Here is a 19978-nt window from a genome sequence, read left to right on the forward strand (position 1 = left end):
TTTTTGATGTTGAGTTGTATGAGCTCTTTAAATACATTGAATACTAACCCCTTATTGGTCATATCATTTGCAGACATCTTCTCCCATTTAGTAGTTTGTCCTTTCATTTTGTCAATGGTTTCTTTTGCTGTGCAAAAGCATTTAAGCTTAACTAGGTTCCATTTGATTATGTTTGCTTTTGTTACCTTCGCTTTAGGAGATGGATCCAAAAAAAACATTTCTGCAATTTATGTCAAAGAGTGTTCTGCCTATGTTTTCCTCTAAGAGTCTTATAGTACGTGGTTTTACATTTAGGTCTTTAATCCATTTTGAGTCTATTTTTGTATATGGTGTTCGAGAATGTTCTAACTTCATTCTTTTACACATAGCTGTTCAGTGTTCCTAGTACCACTTATTGAAAAGAACAAGACAACAATGTCCACTCTCGCCTTTTTTATTCAGCATAGTTTTTGAAGTCCTAGCCACAGCAATCAGAGAAGAAAAAGACATAAAAGGAATCCAAATTGGAAAGAAAGGAGTAAAACTGTCACTGTTTGCAGATGAAATGACACTACGCATAGAAAATCCTAAAGATGCCACCAGAAAACTACTAGAGCTCATCAATGAATTTGGTACAGTTGTAGGATACAAAATTAATATACAGAAATCTATTGAATTTCTATATGCTAACCGCATACTATCAAACAGAGAAATTAAGGAAACAATCCCATTTACCATTGCACCAAAAAGAACAAAATACCCACGAATAAACCTACCTAAGAAGGTTAAAGACCTGTACTCAGAAAACTATAAGACACTGATTAAAGAAATTGAACATGATGGAAACAGATGGAAAGATATACCATGTTCTTGGATTAGAAGAATTAAAATTGTTAAAATGACCATACTATCCAAGTCAATCTACAGATTCAATGCAATCCCTACCAAAATACCAATGGCATTTTTCACAGAACCAGAACAAATAATTTCAAATTTTGTATGGAAACACAAAAGACCCCAAATAGCCAAAACAATCTTGAGAAAGAAGTACAGAGCTGGAGGAATCATGCTCCCTGGCTTCAGACTATATTACAAAGCCACAGTAATCAAAACAGTATGGCACTGGCACAAAAATCAGACACATAGGTCAATGGAACAGAATATACAACCCAGAAATAAATCCACACACTTATGGTCAATTAATCTATGACAAAGGAGGCAAAAATATACAATGGGGAAAAGACAATCTCTTCAATAAGTGCAACCGTTGTTCTGATTTGGGTTCTAGACATTCATTCAAACATTCAACAACTATTTCTTAAGCTCTGAGCTAGGTCCTTGGGATTCAGTAGTGGAGCCTCAACTGCTGATTTCATGGAACTCACTCTCTGGTTTTTAATAAGCAATGAGAGAAAGAGAGACTCTAAGTAAACAAACCATGGAGCCAGACAGGGAGACATCCCAAGCAAGCCATGAGAGTCAAAAAGAGGGCAACAAATGTCCCCTGGAAATCTCCAGAGATGAAGGTTGCTTCTCACTTTTCTCTCTGTGTGAAATACACACACACACACATGCAACATGTTCCTAAACATTTGGGTTATAATCCCAAATAAATGTTCATTGAACAGTCCTAAAAGCATAGACCACGTGGTGGCAGCACAGTAGAGGCAGCTTTGTAAAACCTCAAAGCTAGCATTAGCCAGAATGCTAGGACTGGGTTGGGAGTGCTTCTAACAGCTGGCACCTGCTCCTTGTTCTCACCCACTCACAACTTACTCTGTGTGCCTTAACAGGTCAGATGAATACAGAGGCAAATGGGAGGTCTCCCTCCTGTGCTCCAGGGGCTCATTGTCCAGATACACCTAATTGCCAGGGCAAGGAGCGGCGTTGTCAACACGGTGGCCCCAGGGTCCAGGGATCCAGGGCACCGTTCTGGAGATGGAGGTGCTGACATTCAGAGCCTCATTGCTCCTTCTCTCCCACGGGGCATTAGGTTTAGGATAAAATGATCCTTAGGAGCAGCTGGTTTGAGGAAGGTACGCCTTTTACTGGTGCTTCCTCTCTCGCTGGGCATGTCTGTGGGGACACCTATGACCCCACAGATTGTGCCCAAGAGGAGGGATCTTGGTCTAGAGAGGGTAGGGAGGGCAAGAGACGCACAAGATGACAGTAGAGCCTGTCTGCGCACACACGGTCCACCACACCCTGGCTCACCCCCCACTCCTTTCCTTTCCACCCTCTCGGATGGCCAGGTTGAGTGTGCATCGGTGTCTCAGGAGGTGGAGGAAGGGACTAGCATTTAGGTTTAAAGACCAGAAACGAATATCCCCTGATAATTTCACGTCATTTTCTGGATTCAAAGGAGGGGTAGAGTGGGGAAGACCGACGTAGAGGGGCAATGAGACAGGGCCCGATTCGGGGGCCTCTGAGGCACGGCGAGGCGGTTCTCTCCCCGCCCAGGTGCGGGCTCCGGGTGGGTGGACTGGCGCCCCCCAGCCCCTTAGGCCCCGAATGACATCAGAGGCTGAGGAGCGCGCAGAGCGCAGGCGCGGGCGGAGAAGAGAGGCGGGAGGGGGGCCGACTAGTGCGGCGAGGGAGAGCGCTCCTCCGCCCTGCGCGCAGTCCTTGCGCCCCGCTCCGCCCGCGCCTCGCTGTTCGCGCCGCGCCTCGGGCGTCCAGAGCGCGCCCCTCGCACCGCATCAAGCGCCGCCCGCGGCAGCCCAGCCCCAGCCTTCCTCCTCCTCCTCTTCTTTCTTTCTCCTCCTCCTTCTCCTCCGCCGCCGGACACGCAGCCGCAGGCCGGGGCCGGGACGCAGCTGGGGAGTCAGGGACGCGCGCAGCCAGCCCTTCCCCCTCCGGCTCCCGCACCGCCGGCCGCCTCCCCTCGCCCTCCTCCTCTCCCCTCCCTGCTCCTTCGCTTCTCCTCCTCCTCCTCTCCCAGCCCAGGCTGCCAGCACCATGTCCGCAGGGGGAGATTTTGGGAACCCACTGAGAAAATTCAAGTTGGTGTTCTTGGGGGAGCAGAGTGGTAAGTACCCCTCTTATTCTCTTGGCTTGGCGTCGAGTCTAACCCCCGCCAAATCATCCACCCGATTGGGACCCCGGCCCCGGCTCGGAAAGGCCCCTCGGTGCCTGGGTAGAGGGGAGGTTTGGGGATGAGAGGTCGGGGCCGGCTCGGGCGGGGTCGGGCAGGGGAGGGGCCAAGGGTAAGGGCCGAGGAGACGCTGGGGCCGGAGGTGGGGGTGAGGGTGGGATCTGGGGTGGGGGCTCGGGGTGCGGGTGCAGGTGCGGCGTTGCGGGGGGGCCGGTGGGCGGCGGCTCGCTCAGCGGCGCCGGCCGAGGCGTGAAGGCTCCGGGCTCGCTGGCTCGCTGACTCGCTCGCACTGCGGCACCGGCTGCGGGCGACCGCGCAGGTGGCGGGGCGCCGGCGAGGGTCGCGGGGAGGACGGCGCCCCTCTTTGGAGAACGAGACGGGATTGGCGTCTGGCCGCTCCCCACCCCGCGGCACCGGAGGGGTTCCCTGGGGCCCCTGCCTGGAACCGTAATTACGGGCACGTCCAGATCCCGGGGCAGACGGCCGCGGGCGGGGGGAGACCCACAGATGTCTTCTATGAAAAGAGCGGGTGCAGGTCGTGGGAGAACAGGGCGCCTACCTCGCCTGGCTTACGTCCGACTGGGCACAGAAGGTTCTAGACCCGCTGCCCTTCGCCAGTGTGTATTAGCCCCTATGGGGCTCAGAGATCTGGGCGATGACAGCAAGGGTTCCCCAGTGCGAGGCAGATTTGGGGGATGGTACGGGGAGCCTCACACCAAGAGCCATGAAGCCCAGGGCTGGGCAGAGAAAGGACCAGGCGACACGCCCTGCCTGGCTTCCCAGCACCCCTCCCGAGAGCGTTGGCGGCGGATTCTTCCCACCCCCCAGCTCACCGCCCTTCTTGGGGGAGGGGAGGTCACCGTGGCAGCGGGCCAGGGGCCGGGGAGAGGGGGAGACAAATGGCTTCCGTGCTGCCCAGCAGCCTCCCCAGGGAAAGCATCTCTGAAATCCAGGTTAGTCCCGAGGTGGGAAGACCAGGCTGAAGAGCATGGACCCTCTGACACTTGCAGGAAGGAGTGGTTTTCAGAGCATCCCTCCAGAGGCCTCTCACCTGGGGCTGCAGGGAGACCAGCTGGGCCCTGACCAGCTCTGCTGTGGGAGAAGGCCGTCTCTGGGAGCAGGACCAGCAGCTCTAGCGCTACAGACCAGTCCAGTTCACCTGGTTTGGTGCCTGTCTGTACAAGGGGCCAAGACACACACAACCTTGGGAGGACCTGGTGGGCTCCAGGAGCAGTGCTGCTGTGATGTGTGTACCTATGGGTTGTGGAGGTCACATAGCAGCCTCCTGCCTGCTGCTGCTCATTACAGCTCAGAGAAGGGTGTCAGAAGGTGGTCACGTTCTGACATGGGTTTTGGGGCCAGGCTGGGCGTTTCAGAACAAAATCAACTCAGGCAGCCAGCCCTGTGTCCTGGACTCTGAGTTTCTGATCTTAATAGATTCCAGTTTCACAGAACTAACTTTTCCTTGTGCCTAAAGGGATTTGGGGTGTGGGGGTGGTCTTCACATCCCAGTGCTATTCTTAGCGGGCCTAGAGCCCTGGGAGTTGAATTCTTAGCTGTGTTCCCTTGAGCAGATTTCAAAGCCTCTCTGAGCCTTAGTTTCTGTAAGATGGTTGCCTAAGGGCAGTTCTCTTACCCCTTCATGTTTCCTCAGTGTCTCTCAAAGGGCCTGGACCATGGGAGGTTCCCAACAAACACTTGTTTATTCCAAGTCTGAACATGCTTCAGCAAAGGACCAGGGGTTTGATGAGGAGAATGTCTCGTGTGTTTGAACGAAAACTTTGGGCTCCCACGGAATCTCTGATGGGCTGAGGCCCCTACTGAGCCCTGCAAACCCCCTTTGCCCCTAAAATCACAGAAATGAGACCTGAAGGCCTCAGAGAGTGAGCCCCCACCTCTCCAGCATGTTTATATGGGAAGTTCGAGCCCCAGGGTTGGGGTGTGGACCCAGAGTCCTATTGTGAGTTGTTAACCCTTCTGGGACTGGAACCACATCTCCTGTTCCCCATCACTAACATGCCGTTGGGAAATAAGGTGACCTTGATTTGGGGAAGCCAAGAATTGGGGAGCTTTCCTGATAGGGGGTTAGGGTTGCCATACTCTGGCCAGGCTTGTGGCTGGGTTGGGTGACCCGGTGGGGATACCAGGCTAGTTGGCTGGGAGCATGCTTTCTGGGCCCTTTGAACATGGTCATTAGGGAAAAAGGCACTGCCATCAGTGAGATTGGCTATTAGCCACTCTGGTCCCTTCTGGCAGGGAGCCCTAGGACCCTGAAAAGCCTCTTCCCATTTTGTTGTGTCATTAGTGGGTTGTTTACCTTTAATTTTACAGAGGTTTTGGGGTCCCTGAGTTAGGCAGGAGACATGTGCATCCCTGAGCCTGGTGGGACAGAGGAATTGCCACCGCAGCCATGGCTTCCATCTTGCCTGCATGCACTTTTACATGTGTTGGTCCTTTGTGCCCGCATCCTCTACAGCCTGTGTGGTGGAGGGAATTCTGAACTCCCACTGAATTCTGGCCATCACCTCCACCCTGGGTCTCCCTCCCTGTGTGACCTTGGAGGTACCTCCCCTTCTGTACACAGGGAACTTGGGTCAGCTGAGCACAACAGGGACTTCTAGAACAGCATGGGCTGGCCTATATGAGCTGAGTCCCCTGGAAAGGGGCCAGGGGAAGGAGCTGGCCTTCTCCTGTTTCCTGTGCCTGGCTTACTGGTAGCATCTCTCAAGGCCAGTGGGCGAGGACAGCTGGATCCCAGAGAGGAGTGCCCGGCCTGGAGCCCAGTGATGAGGAGGGTGCCCAGGACCTGATAATCCCAGGGGCATCGGGCCTTCAGAGATTCCAGGGACGTGGTTTGGGTGGGAAGCCTTGAGGAGCCACTCTGGAGAGAATACCTCTAGCCCATGAGAGAGTACCCCCTCCTAGCAGCAGAATGATTGCCTTACTGTGGAGCATGGAATACAGGCTGGCCAGTATCAGCCTGGCAGGGGGAGGGATTGTGGAGAGGTTGCTGTGGACCCAGGATGAAGGATTTCCTTGCAGTGGGGAGGCTGTGCAATCCTGCTGGGTCTCAGATGGCTCTCTGGGCCTGCTGGCCTTGCCCTTGTGCTGATGGCAGTGGAGGGGGAAAGAGGGGGTGATGCACACCAGTCCCGACTTGGGCACTTGGTGGCATCCAGAGAAGGCAGGCATGAGCAGATATCTGAGGAAGGAGCTCGACCTGGGGGACACAGCCCTCCTCCTGAGTTCTGATGGCGTTCTGTGGGGCTCCAGCTTCACGCAGGGCTTCTCCGAGTGTGTGTGGCAGGGAGGGGGAAGTGGGCTGTGTCTGCTGCACTCTGGCCTCTGCTCACCTCCCTTCCCTGAGACTCCTCCAGCCGGAGCAGGAAGACTGATGGACACAAGTTTGGTCTCCTTCCCCAGGCTGAGGCCAGTAGGCCAGCTTTTCCCTCTGACCAGCCACCTTCCTGTCCTTCCCTGGCAGTTGTGTTGCTGGAGGTGCCATCCATGCAGAGCACGATGTGAGTGGCATCCCTGGACTCATGCAGCATGGTGACCCTGCAGGCAGCTTTGGTTGTTTACTCATTTGTTCAACCATCCCTCTCTCCCTCCCCCATCCGCCTCTCTCCCTTCCTCCTCCCAGCATCCATTTATTCATTCAATCAGATCTTTGAGTGTATCCCTGCCTCGTGGAACTTATAGTCCACTGGGGAGCACAGACATCTGCGGATATAATTATAGTAAAGGTCTGCGAGGGCCGTGACGAGGGAGGAACAGCTGCTGTAGAAGCACATAGCGGGGCGTCCTACCCACCTTTGGGGGCAGGTGTCAGAGGCGCCTTCTAAAGGCTTCAGAGGGGGAGACGCTTCTATAGGCAGCATGCTGGTACTCCTTCTTTGGGCCGAGTGCAGGGAGTAGGTCTTGCAAGGGGCCCACCCTCTCCAGGGAGCTTTGTCTGCTCTTCTCCCGCTTCATAGAGGAAGTGTGTGGGGTGGGGAGCAGGAGGACAAGGGTGACCCGCAGGCGTCTGGCTGCTACTGCTGAGAGGGAAGGGGCTGTCCCTCCACTTTCATCCCCGTTCTCACTGCCAGGAGGGCTCCCGCTCCCCACCTGCGGCTGGGCCCTGCCTGACCCCTGCCTTCCCCCCACCCACACTGCTACAGCCACACAGGGAGCCCACCGCTGGCCTGGTGGTTGTGCCTGAAGCCCATCCCAGAAGTTGGTTCCTTCCAGACCTGCTGGCCTTGCTGTGCCCAGCCTAGCTGGGCACTCACCATGGTGGAGCTTTGTTTTTTTCTGAACATTTTTAGAAACAATCACATGCTGCCCCAAGACCTCTGTTGTCTTGGTTACTCAGGATTTTAAAATGCTTATTAACTTCTTTTAGGTACAAAAACCCTAACTGAATTTTAAGCCCCTTAAGGACAAATTTCAGCACCTTAAGGTGACTAGTCATCTTAGTCATCCTTCCCCCTTCTCCGCCTGCAGGAGGTTTGTGCTCATTAAATATCTCATTTGAAAGTGATGAGAGATCTTTGCTGTGTGGGATTTGCTGATGGCCCATCAGTAGATTGAAAGCGACAGGAGTCAAGGCTGGTTTGGAATAGGATTCTTCATCCTGACACCTGCCGCTTTCTCAAGCCAGAGGATTTTTATCTGCAACACTTACAGAGTCTTTCATAGAGGATTGGCTCACTTAGCCTTGGTCATGCCCACCTCACCGTTCATCTCACGGAAGCTGAATTTCTCAGGGCACCCCCATCCCCACCACCGTCTCTGCAGAACTTTGAGAAGCAGCAAGGCCACCAGAGGTGGGGCGGAAGGGACACATCCAGACCCGGCAGAGCTCACTTTGAGATCTGAAGTGAATCACCAAGTGGCTCTGTGCCTCAGCTTCTTGGTCCTGCTTTCTCTCTTCCCAATTTTTCTCCCTGCCTCAGTGGCTGGAACGAGAGAGGGAACCTTGGATGTCAGGTGCAGGCCCAGAACCTTTGCTTTATTTGTTTAAAGAGCTGGGTGTGAGATCAGACAGACAGACACCAAGATGAGAATTAACCTGTACTTGGTATAAGAGAAAAGCGGCACCCTCAGTGCTGATGATAGATGCTCGAGAACTAGCCAGAAGAGAAAAAAGAAACTGTGAGAACACGTTCTGGTGGTGCAGGTGTAACAGTAATTACCATCGTTTGCATGGTCTGATTATCATTATCATTTGCAGCCTCCAAATTATAATGAATACCATTAAAATATAACAAAATAACCTCATTGTCCTTTTGTTACTTATTAAATCCCTAAAATCAGCCCATGAATATTTATCCTTATAGGTGTTGCCTTGACATTGCAAGCTCGCCCAGGGCAGGCCTGAGGGTGGTACCATCTGTGTCCCATCCAGGCTGCAAAGTGCCCCTGTCCTCCCCAACCGTTCTTCCACTGTTGCAGAATAAATGAGCCTTTGAATGTGCAGGGCTTTCTGGTCTCAGTGTAAATTATTTAGAGAAACTGATGGACAGACCCATTGGGGAAGGTGAGGAAAGGTTAGGTGGAACAGCAAAATTCATAAACATTGGGGGTGGACTACTGTACTGGGCATTTCCTCCACTGTCTGTCTGTGTATCTGGCTGTCATCCTTTTCCATTTCTCACCACAGAGAAGATGGGGGAGGTTGCCAGGGAGAAGTACCTGACGCACCCTGAGATGGGCAGCTTGTTAGAGCCCAAAAGACAGGCTGCCGGGAAATGGGGCTGCAGGCAGGGCTGGGCACTTAAGCCCTGAGGGGGCCGCGATGATGAGGAAGCCAGTCTCTGCTTCCTGGAACAGGGCAGGAAAGGATGCAGATTCCTAACGCCTGAGGACTCCTAAGAGAGCTTCTTTACTGAACTTGAAATTTCCAATTCCCTTTTTTATTTCGGTAACTTTGGCCCTGAACTAAGTGGGATCTTTTTTAAAAAGTAATTTTTCACTACCGTGAATATGTTATCATTTTAGTAAAATGATTTATTTTTAGTAGAAAAGCATATTTATCCTGGTCTCTTGGTAACAAAGCCGGTGGAAGCCTGAGTGACTCGGCCAGGTGCCACCTGTTCCCGGGGGGTGACATACCCAATGGACAGACCAGAGTTCAGGAGAAAGCAGATGATACCTCACCCCTGAGGGCAGAATGGAGCCTTTACAGTAAAGGTTACCTCTATAAAATGCATTAAAAGAGTGGCAGCCTGGAGCTCCAGCAGGACCGGCGAGGGAGGAAGACTTCATTTGGGTGCGCTCCGTGCTGGAGACCACAGCTTTCTTCCAGGGCCTGGGCAGTCGGGGGATGGGCTTGTTGCTTTAGTGGGGTTTCCCTCGAGAAAGGGGTTTCCAGTGTTGGGATAACTGGCTCACCCATTTCCCCCTGTGGCTGGAGATGAGGTGAGGGCAGATCACAGAGGCTGGCTCGGCCAGGAGCTGGGACTTTATCCCGAGGGCAGCGGAGAACTGGTGGAGGATCCTCAGCTGGGGAGTGGCCTGGTCACATCGTCGCTGGGGGAGGATCTGTCATTCTAGGGGCTTGGAGAGGAGGGTGGATGAGGAGGGGTCCAGTCCTCCCCCCAGTTAACCCAGTGGGCATTTGGGAAAACCCACTGTGCCCGAGGCTCCACACAGGCATTGTGATCTTCCTAGCACCCTGTGGATAGACGTGGGGTTCACCCTGTTTTGCAGGCCAGGCGGCAGAGGCTCAGAGAGAGCTGGTCACGTCCAAGGGCTCTCTGCTCGTGTGGCAGGATTGGAATCCGAACCCAGGTCACCATGAGAAACCGTGGACTGTTGGGCCTCGTGCCTCAAAGGCAGGCCCAGGCCCAGGCGGAAACGAGGTCCGCCGTAAATGCCTCCTAGGGAATTACGTGCCACGCTCTCTGCTGAGGAGGAGCCTGTAAGCACAGCGTGGGGGTGGGCGGGAGGAGGCCTTTGACTCCCCCAGGCTGGCGAGGGGCGCTGGGTGCCTGAGCCGGGAGGAGGGCAGTGGGCTCTCGGAAGGAAGCAGGGTCTCCTCGTGGGAGGCTGACGGAGCTGGGTTGCGTAGCAGGTGCTCCGTTCTCATACGGGGTGAGCTGCTTATCTGGGATGGTTTGAAGGGAGCTGATAGGGATGGCGGCACTAAAGTCCTCTAAGTCGGCCTGCAGCCCACTGCCATGGAGGAAGGACCCTCCCCAGGTTCTAGCTGAGAACTCATTACTCAGAAGGGAAGAACCAGTCGCACTGACAAGCTGGTTCCTACCTGCTCTGGGGGTAGCCCTTCCTCTGGCCTCATTCTCCCTCCAGGGCTGGAGATATCAGGGCTCTGGAGACCCTGATGCTGTCTAGGGTCTGCCACCAGCTGACCGTGTGGTTGGATTAGCCCCAGCCCATCTTTCGCTTTCTCGATATGTCCCTGGAGGCTAGTGGACTTGGTGATCACTAGGGCCGGTGGAGCTCTAAGTGGTTCTGTAATTCAGCACCAGCTTAGAGTATGATGCCAAGCCAGTAACACTCCCAGCTGGGCACGGCACAGGTCAGAGGGGCTGCAGGGATGAATGCTTGGGATCAGGGCCTCTGCCAACTGTTTCCCCTGGAACTGCCCTGGGCTCCAGTGCAGGGTCCTCTCCAGTCTGCCACCTCTTCTCTTGGCCAGCATTCTAGGCCCACCTCCCTGGGCCCAGCCTTACCTACTGTGCCCTTAGGGTGCTCTGGTTCATGTCTTCTGATGATGTGTTTGGCTCAGGTTGCCAGGCAACAGAGATGGAGCTGTTTTGCCCTTCCTGCTGACAGGCATTTATCCCATACAGAGGACAGCAGAATGGGTGACAGCTCCCAGGTACTCCTACTCCAGGACACTTCCTTCTGTAGCCAGGTGGGTGGGTGGTAAGCGGGGAGGGCTGGGAAGGGGCCAGAGCCACGAGGGATATGCGGTGTCCCCAGTAGACCAGTCCCAGCTCCTACTCCAGCTCCATCACCAACGGCATCCTCTTGAGCCCTGGGCTTCCACCCCAGCCTGGCCCTCTCTGTCTGGGTGTTGGGATGTAACACCCAGACAGAGAGGGTCCTCAGAAATGAGGACCCCCGGTGCTCATTTCCCTCCAAGGCAGTAGGGTCTTTATGACCTTGTTGGACTTTCAAGATGTGTCTAATACATCAATATGTGGCACATGCTAAATGCTCCAGTAAGAGGTAATTTTGTTGGTGAAATAGTGACGGCACCCCCCCTCCCCCGCTGCTCGTAGATGTATGAGGGGAAGAGAAGTAGGGGTGCAAGGTTTGGAGAATCACTGATGGACCGTTTTTGTGTAGTGAGCTGCAGGGCAGCGTTCTTGTGCTCTGACAGGTAGAGCTGCTTATCCATTTTGTAGATGAGGGAAGTGAGGCTCTGAGAGGCGAAGGTGTTTACACAGGGTGCGGGACCCAGAAGCTGCTATTGCTGAGCTGGGAAGGACCCCCGGGTCTCTGACTCACTGGCCGGCATTTTCCCTGCTGCCTGGCCTGGCAGGGAGGGGGACAGACTCACCCTGACCCCCTGTGGCCCCACAGCTGCTCACAAGCAGAGAACCTCAAGTTCACTGCCACTGTCCTTCCCTGAGGACACGGCCCAGGGACTGCAGGCTGGAGGGTCTGCGGTGTTGTGAGTGGGACAGTTCTTGGACCGAGGTAGGTGGATCATAAGCCTCAGCCAGTGTTGATGTGAGTATTAACTACACAAGCAAGGCTGCGGGTGTGGTCTGCTGGGGAATCAGGGGAGGCTTCCCGGAGGAGGTGGTGCACAGTGAGCAGGAATTCACTGGCAGGTGAGGGAGGCATCATGAGCAGAGTGCCCAGCTGTGCCAAGGCTGAGGGCTGTGATGGGCGTGGGCCTTCCGGGGAATTGGGTATCTTTCACGTGGCTGGGCTCTGGCATGGTTGGGGGAACGTGGTGGGAGGAGCTGCACCTGGGGAAGCAGGGTCAGGCCACACGCAGGAGTCTGGGTCTTCCCTGCAGGCAGCCGGGACCCACTGGGGGCCTTCAACCAAGGAGGGACATGCTTATGGGTTAGAAGACAAGGCTATGGCCCACTTGCAGGCAGGAGATCCAGGTGGCCTGAACCAGGCCGGCTGGGAACATTCAGAGGATGGAATTTAGAGGAGGCCTTGTGACAGGTATCAGCTTGAGCTTCCTTCCAGCCCTGAAGTTCACCTCTGCTGGGAATGTACATTTTCTTGATCCTTTCTCTGTTGACTGAGGACTCAGGAACAGTGAAGGGTTGTAGAGGAGGGACTTCTGTCCTTCTCTGCAAGACCACACTGTCCCCAGATGTACCCAAACTGGCTGCCTTAAGCTCCTCTGCCCTTCCAGCCTCCACAATGCCCTGGGTGCTCCGGGACTGCTGGCAGCCCTTCCAGACTCTTCCCGTCTGCCAGCTGCTCAGGGCGGGTGTACACCTGGAGAGGAGCGGGCCGCTGGGTGTGTGAGCTCCTGCCTCTTGTGCAGCCTCCTGCCATTGCCTCCCTTGCTGGGCTTCTCTTCCAGCAGACACCGGACTCCCTTCCTTTGCTTTCTTCCATAGATTCCCTTGCTCTTCTCTGCCAGCTTCCAGCTCCCCAGCCAGCTCAGGCGTCCCTGAGGACTTGAGGGAGGACTGTGTGGGGAAGAGCTTCCCTCCCCGCCTTGGAAACAGAAACCTAGTCTTAAGCTGGCTGTGCAAAAGGCAAAGGGTGGGAGCCAGGGAGCTGGCGTGGAGACAGGGGGCTGCCTTCCTGAACCTGGCCCCCACCCGCAGGCCCGCTCATGGTCTGATGGTCTGTTCTCAAGGCCTGAAACGCCACCTTCCAAAGCCCTGGTAACCTCTGCTCCCTGCCCCTCATGTCTTCTGCCCGTGGAGGTTACTGAGCCCCACCTGGGTATTCCTTTGCCGGGGTAGCTGGTAGGGGGAGAATATCCTAATTATGCCTCGTCAGTGGTCACAGCACGGTTCAGGGGCCCCTGTGGGCAGGGCCACGTTAATGATCTGTGAGGTCAGAGTGGGTAAGGAGACCTGTGCCCTCGGCTGGTGCTCAGCAGAGGTGTCACCACTGCCCGGAGCTGCTGGCCTAGAGAAAAGGGCCTGGAAGCTGGCCGCAAGCAGCTCAGCCCAGCTTTGACCTGTTCGAAACCCCGCTGGGGACCCCCGTTGCCCCCATCCCGGGGCAGAAGCAGGACCAAGAGACACATCCCTGGTTCGGGACTGCAGAGCTGCGAGTGTGACCTCCTCATGGGCGTCAGGTCCCTCTAGGGTAGGCGTGCGGATTCCGAGAGAGGTAGAGAAAATGTTCTGTTCTGACCCTGTTGACGAGCGGGGAATAAACATCACACAGACTGAAGAGGGTAAAGTGAAGCATTCAAACACACATTTCTTGTGTATTTCCCCATCCAGTGAAGGAGAGGGGGGAGTCGGGAAGTGCAGGGAAGAGAGGGCCATGGAGGCACTGAGGGGAGGCCCCCCCACCAGACGCAGCTGCCGGAGCGCACCTTCACAGGCCTGCTGGCTGCCACGCGCTGCGGCCTTGGGAAAGCCCGGGTGGCGGAAGGCTCTAGGCAATGGTGCTCTCCGTCCCGGGGCCCCGACCAAATAGAATTAAAGGGTCCTGTGGAGGCACTGATTCCTGTTGGGGCACAGGAGTGACGGGACTAATTCTGTATTCATGTGGAGGATGAGCTGAGGGGTGGGGGCTGCAGCTGTGAGGAGGCCGACGACCCTCGCCAGGCAGAGCAGGAGTGGAGAGAAAGGCTCTCGCCTCGGCCCCGGGAGATGAGGGGGGCGTTCTTCAGCTCCACGGCCCCAGTGCTGCGACACCGGGCCTCCATGAGCAGACGGAGCCTCGTCTCTCCGTCCCCAAGGCCAGCTGGCTCTGCCCCACTGGGACCCTGCAGTTCCCAGACTGGGGTGCTGCAAGTAGGGTCAAGCCTTGGGGCCAGGAGATTATTAGGTTCTGCTCTTCTCTGTGTAGAGAGCACCTCTGAGAAGGGTTTATTTTTAGGGAAAAAAAAAGCCACTCTCAGATTAGCCACTTATTTTAGGGATATTAGCAGATCCTACTTGTAGCACCAGGATCCGGAAATTCTCCCCTGATTCTAATCCATCACTCCCCCACATCCAGCCAAAGCACTGCCGGCTGCTGCCCACGTCAGAATGTGAAATGCAGGCCTGGAAAGGTGCCCTGCCAGCCCACCCACCCTGGTTCTCTCCCACCTGCATCAGAAGAGGGCAGAACCCCAGGTGTTGGGCCAGAAGAGCCAGCTCCTCCCCTTTCTCCGTCATGGAGCCGAAGGGTCCTCTAAGCCAGAGCTCTGGTCTGGACAGCAATGTCCACTCATCTGTCCACCTCACCTCGGGGGCTGGAAGTGCTGGGGGAAATGTATAGTGAGGTAGTCACAGCCCCTGCCCACCACAGCCTCCGTGCAGGGCACCTGGGGCCTTCAGTCCTAAACAGAGAGACCTGCGAGCTTCTGCTGCAGGTGACCAGCCACTAACACCGCCGCAGGAGAGGGGGCAGGGGCTGAGGGAAGAGTAGAGGGGGCATCTTTTAGGGATGTGAGATGGTTTGACAGGTACAACCTAAGGTGACCCTGAATGAGTCACCCCCTTGCCTAGTCCCTTCCCCTTGAATGCAGATGGAACCTGACACTTGGGTCTAGCCAACATAGATAGTATGGCAAAGATGATGGGCTGTCACTCCCATGATTGTTTCTCTAAAAGACTCCTCTGCTGGCCTTGAAGGCGTGAGCTGCCATGTGGTGAGAGGGCAGTGAGGGGTCATGTGGTGAGGAACTGTGGGTGGCCTCTAGGGGGAAAGCAGCCCCTGGCCGGTAGCCCCCAAGAAGATGGAGACTCAGTCCTCCAGCCACGAGGGACTGAATTTGGTCAGCCACCAGAGACAGGAGCTTGAAAGAGGACCCCAAGCTCCAGAAAGAAACATAGCCCTGCCAATACCATGATTGTAGCCTTGTGAGACTGCGAACAGAGGTCCCAGGAAAGCCGTGCCCAGACTCCTGCCCCAGGGGAATGGGATATAATAAATGTATGTTGTTTTTTTTTTTTTAATTTATTTATTATTTATTTATTATTTATTTTTGGCTGTGTTGGGTCTTCGTTTCTGTGCAAGGGCTTTCTCTAGTTGCGGCAAGCGGGGGCCACTCTTCATCGCAATGCGCAGGCCTCTCACTATCACGGCCTCTCTTATTGCGGAGCACAGGCTCCAGACGCGCAGGCTCAGTAGTTGTGGCTCACGGGCCTAGTTGCTCTGCGGCATGTGGGATCTTCCCAGACCAGGGCTCGAACCCGTGTCCCCTGCATTGGCAGGCAGATTCTCAACCACTGCGCCGCCAGGGAAGCCCATGTATGTTGTTTTGATCCACTAACTGTGGTATTTGTTACACAGCAACAAATAACTAATACAGATGGGGTGAAGATTTTTCCAGGGAAGACACACCTTACAGATGTCCTCCTTTTGCAGACAAGGAGTTGGAGCTTCCGTGAGGGATATGACCTGCTCCTGTTTAAGCAGCTGGCTGGGGCCGTGGGAGGAGGGAGGCCCCGGGAGTCAGGTCCTGGTTCTTGCTCTGCTACTGCTCTCCCTTCGTGCAGCTTTGAGCAAACCCTCCTGCTTCCTGGGCCTCCAATTTTTCCTCTGTTACGTGAAGGACTGGATCTGATGATCTCTAGGTGCCTTCTTGCCATGACTTGGTATCCTGAGGCCACTCTGATCTGTGATCCTTCTAGAAGCCAGACGTCAGGGCCTTAGTGAGTTTTAATCTCTGCTGCTCCTCCCGTGTTGTGTGTTTCCACTGCGGCTTCAGGAGGCATGATCTTCCTGTCCTGGGCATACTTCCGTAAGCCTGATGGGTTCAGGCAAACCTCTGAAGTGGAGCTCTTGGCTCTGTACCAGGAGTTACTATCTGGCCGTGACCCTGGGGCCATGTGATCCTGGGCAAGCGGCCCCTCTTCTCTGACCTCACATCTCCTAGCTCAGTGAGAGGATTGGACAAAATTAGTTCCAGAGTCCTCGATGGCTCACACCCTCTGTGGTGCTGCTTTGGAGAAGGGCTCCTTAAGGACCTGGAGCTTGTGGGATGGGACAAGTGAGCCTGGATACATCTTCTTGGTACCCAGGCATCTAAGTCCAGGGGCAGACCTGGATGTACGCCCAGTTCCTTGTTCCCCAGCCTGGCCCTCCGGCCACCTCAGTGCCTGGCCAGCAGTCATCTCTGGTCCACAAGGGCTGGAGACAAAGAATCCTCCTTGCCTGCTGGGTGGTCCTGTGCTCACTCTCAGGCCCAGGGGTCCGGAGATCTAGAGTGCATCTTCCACCCCCGAAACAATGGTCCTCGTCTCTAAACTTCACCTGGAAGGCCATGCCTACTCTCCAGGTGAATCTTGAGCAGGTGCCCTTGAGCCCATCCTGAGGGCAGGAGGGGTCTTCTTTCTGTGGACTGAATGGGGAGGTCTCCACATCCACTCTTCCCTCACCAGCTGGCTCTGGACGTGCAGGGGCTGGGATTGTGCCCATTTCCTCTTTGGCAAAGCAGCAAGGTGCACAGAGTGAGCAGGCTGTGTGAGGGTATGCAGGGACAGGAGGGGGCGCTGGGCCCCCACAAGTGCCAGGAACAGCTCCCTGTGCTCGGGGAGGCCTTGGAGTCAGCACCCTTGGTCAGCACCAGCCCAGCGTTCCTCTGAAGGATGCCATGCCTCCAGCAGCCTGTGACCTTGAGGCCACCTTCCACCTGACCGGGCGAGCTTGATCTCATGGCCAGGCAACAGCTGGGCCCCCTTGGATGGGGGCTGTGGGTCCACTGTCACAAGGCCCCTCTGACTGGACCTCAGCTGATAATCTGGAAAACACAAGCCATGGCTCTCAGCGCTCTGTCCACGCATTGTCACTGCCCCACTGTCCTCTCCCTGTGAATGAGGCTTTTAATAGCAATGCCCCAAGCAATTTGCCTTAGGAAGAGAAGTATAAATGTGAGCATGTACGTATATTACTTTGCCAACCTCCATGCTGTGGATGAACCAAGAGTTCCTCTTAGTTAAAGAAACTACCAAATTGCGTTAACACCAGCCTTGTCAAAAGATCAGCTGGTGGTGGGAATTTAGCATGTGTTTCTTCCTTCTCTCAAACATACATATCCTCACTATGGATGAATTCTTCACAGCACCCATGCAGCTACTCAGACATGTGACATGATTGGCCAGCGTAGGGTCTGACTAGAGTTGGGCTGAGCCTCAAGCCAATTGGAATGGAGTGCATCCTGCCCATCCAGGTCTGGCTGTCCAGGGAAGCCAAGCCAGAGTGTGTGCACCGCAGGTGGGGGCTCCTGTTCTAGCTGGGGGTGGAGAGTGGCTAGCACTCAAAGCTAGCAGGTGCTGATGCTGCTGTTGGGACCTGGAGGGGAGACCCAGCACCTCTTTGAAGCTGAGAAGAGTGTTCAAGATGACTCAGTGAGGTAGAGAGGGTCCAGACAGTGGGTGAGCTGGCCATGGTGGGGAGGAACTCTGCAGCCCACATGAGCTGTGTGCTCAGGCTCAGGTGGTTTTCAAGAAATCCTGAAGACGTCATCCTTGATGAGGTTCTCAGTTTCGTAGCTAAGACACCAGGGGTACTAGAGAGTTCCCCCACACACCAGGGCTTCTGGTGCCTGCTGGATTGAGAGAGAGAGAGAGAGAGAGTGTGTGTGTGTGTGTTTGCATGCATCTAAGTGAGCATGAGCACATGGTGGTTATGCCAGGGTTCTGCCCACCAAGCTGTCCTGTCCAGGCTTACTCCATCTTCTGGCCTGTGGTTAGAAGGGCTCACAGCAGTTCCCTAATGCCCAGCTAGATCCCTGTTCTTGGTGAAGACTGTTGATGCCAAGTACAGTTATATTCTATTTCCTTAGGAAAATTTCACATTGACCACAACGTTTAATCAGAACAAGCCATTTCCTGAATGTGTGCAGAATCTGAGACAGGGATATAACACACATATGTATGTGTGTGCATAATTTTAAAAATCATCATATTTTGTTTTTTCCTTTAACTTTTTATTTGGACATAAGTTTAGGCTTATAGAAAGTTGTAAGACTAGTATGAAGACTTCTCACATGCCTTCCACCCAGAATGTTAACATTTTACTGCTCTTGTGGGATTCATAGCACTTCTGTGAGATAGGCACTTCTGCCTCCATTGTACAAATGAGGATGCTGAGCCTCAGAGAGGATAGTAACTAACTCAAGATCACACAGCAAATAAGTGGCAGAGCCAAGATTAAAATCCAGGCCTGTCAGTGTGTGTGCTGACCATGTGTGATGTAAGCGTGAGTGTGTAGGTGTCTTGCTCCTTCTGCCCAAAGAACTTCCTTTCTTGTGTTGTAGATCTGCTAGCAAGAAATTGTCTTGGCATCTGACTTCTTTATATCAACTCCATTTTTGAAATATTTTTGCTGGGTATAAAATTCTATGTTGACAATATTTTTCTTTCAGTACTTCAGAGATGTCAGTTCATTTTCTTCTGGTTTGCATGGTTTCTGACAAGGTAACAAAGATTTTTATTCTATGTTTTCTTAGGCCTGTGATCCAATATATTCTTGTTATTTCTGTTTAAACAGTCAGTTGTCTTTTAAAGAGATTTCAATGATACAAAAGAAATCTTACACACTTTCCCATGTAGTGACCATTCCCTGTGTTCACTATTCCTTTATGTGGACCCACATTTCCATCTGCTGTCATTTCACTTTTTCCTGGAGTACTACCTGTACAGGTCTGCTGCTGATGAATTCTATCAGCTTTTGACTATCTGAAAAAGTTTTTATTTCATCCTTGTCTTTGAAAGATGTTATATAGTATATGTCTGAAAGTTACAGAATTCTAGGTTGATAAGTTTTTCTTTCAGGACTGTACAGATATTGCTCCATTGTCTTCTTGCTTGCATTGTGTCTGAGGAGAAGTTGCTGTCTTCTTTATCTTTGTTTCCCTGTATATAATGTGTCATTTTTCCCTGGCTACGTTTATGATTTTCTCTTTATCACTGATTTGGTGCAATTTGATTATGATGTGCCTTTGTGTGGTGTCTTCTATGTTTCCTTTGCTTGGGGTTCATTGAACTTTTTGGATCTGTGGTTTACATTTTCTCTCAAATTTGTAATATTTTCAGTAAAACTTTCTTCAAATCCTTCGAGGACTCCAAATACATGTATGTTAGTCTACTTGATGTCATCCTACGGCTCACTAGTGTTCCAGTAATTTATTTCTATTCTTTTTACTTTGTGTTTTATTTTAGATATTACTCTGTCTTCAAGTTCATTGATCTTTACTTCTGCGTTTAATCTGGGATTAATCTGTTGCTAGCCCATCTAGTGTATTTTTTGTTTCCCACATTGTAGTTTTTACTTCTAGAAGGATGATTTGTGTCTTTTTAAATATCTTCCACATCTCTGTTTAACTTTTTGAACATATGAAATGCAGTCATAATAATTGTTTTTTTAATATTTTTGTTTGCTAATTCTAACATTTGTGTCAGTTTCGACTGATTTTTTTCTCCTTATTAAGGATTTATTTTATTGCTTCTTTTTGTGCCTGGTACTTTTTTATTGGATGCTAGACATTGTGAATTTTGTCATGTTGTGTATTGGATGGTTTTTGTATTCCTATAAATTCTTAGGATTTGTTAGCTGGGACTGGAGTGGTGCTCAGTCTGGGGCTAATTATTTCCCACTCTTGAGGCACAGCCCTTCAGAGTTCTCTCCCAATGTCCCATGAATGAGGAAGCTTTTCACTCTGGCTGGTAGGAACAGGCACTATCCCAGGCCTATGTAGATGCCAGGTACTGTTTCCTTTTTAATCCATTTGGGTGGTTCTTTCCCAAGTCTTGAGCAGTTTCTTTACACACCTTTGCTGATCAGTCCTCAGCTGAA

At 53.1% G+C, this 19978-nt stretch overlaps 1 protein-coding gene across 1 annotated transcript in view; it reads left to right on the forward strand.

Annotated features, from left to right (window-relative positions):
• Window positions 1-2678: 2678 nt before the first annotated feature.
• The window catches only part of RAB6B (RAB6B, member RAS oncogene family), a 57873-nt gene continuing 40573 nt past the window's right edge, over window positions 2679-19978 (forward strand). Inside the window, exon 1 of the mRNA XM_059920303.1 lies at window positions 2679-3007. Coding sequence (XP_059776286.1) covers window positions 2938-3007 — 70 coding nt within the window. The 5' untranslated portion in view covers window positions 2679-2937. The remainder of the gene's footprint in view (window positions 3008-19978) is intronic.

This window comes from Balaenoptera ricei, chromosome 4 (assembly GCF_028023285.1).
Source record: "Balaenoptera ricei isolate mBalRic1 chromosome 4, mBalRic1.hap2, whole genome shotgun sequence".
NCBI lineage: Eukaryota > Metazoa > Chordata > Mammalia > Artiodactyla > Balaenopteridae > Balaenoptera > Balaenoptera ricei.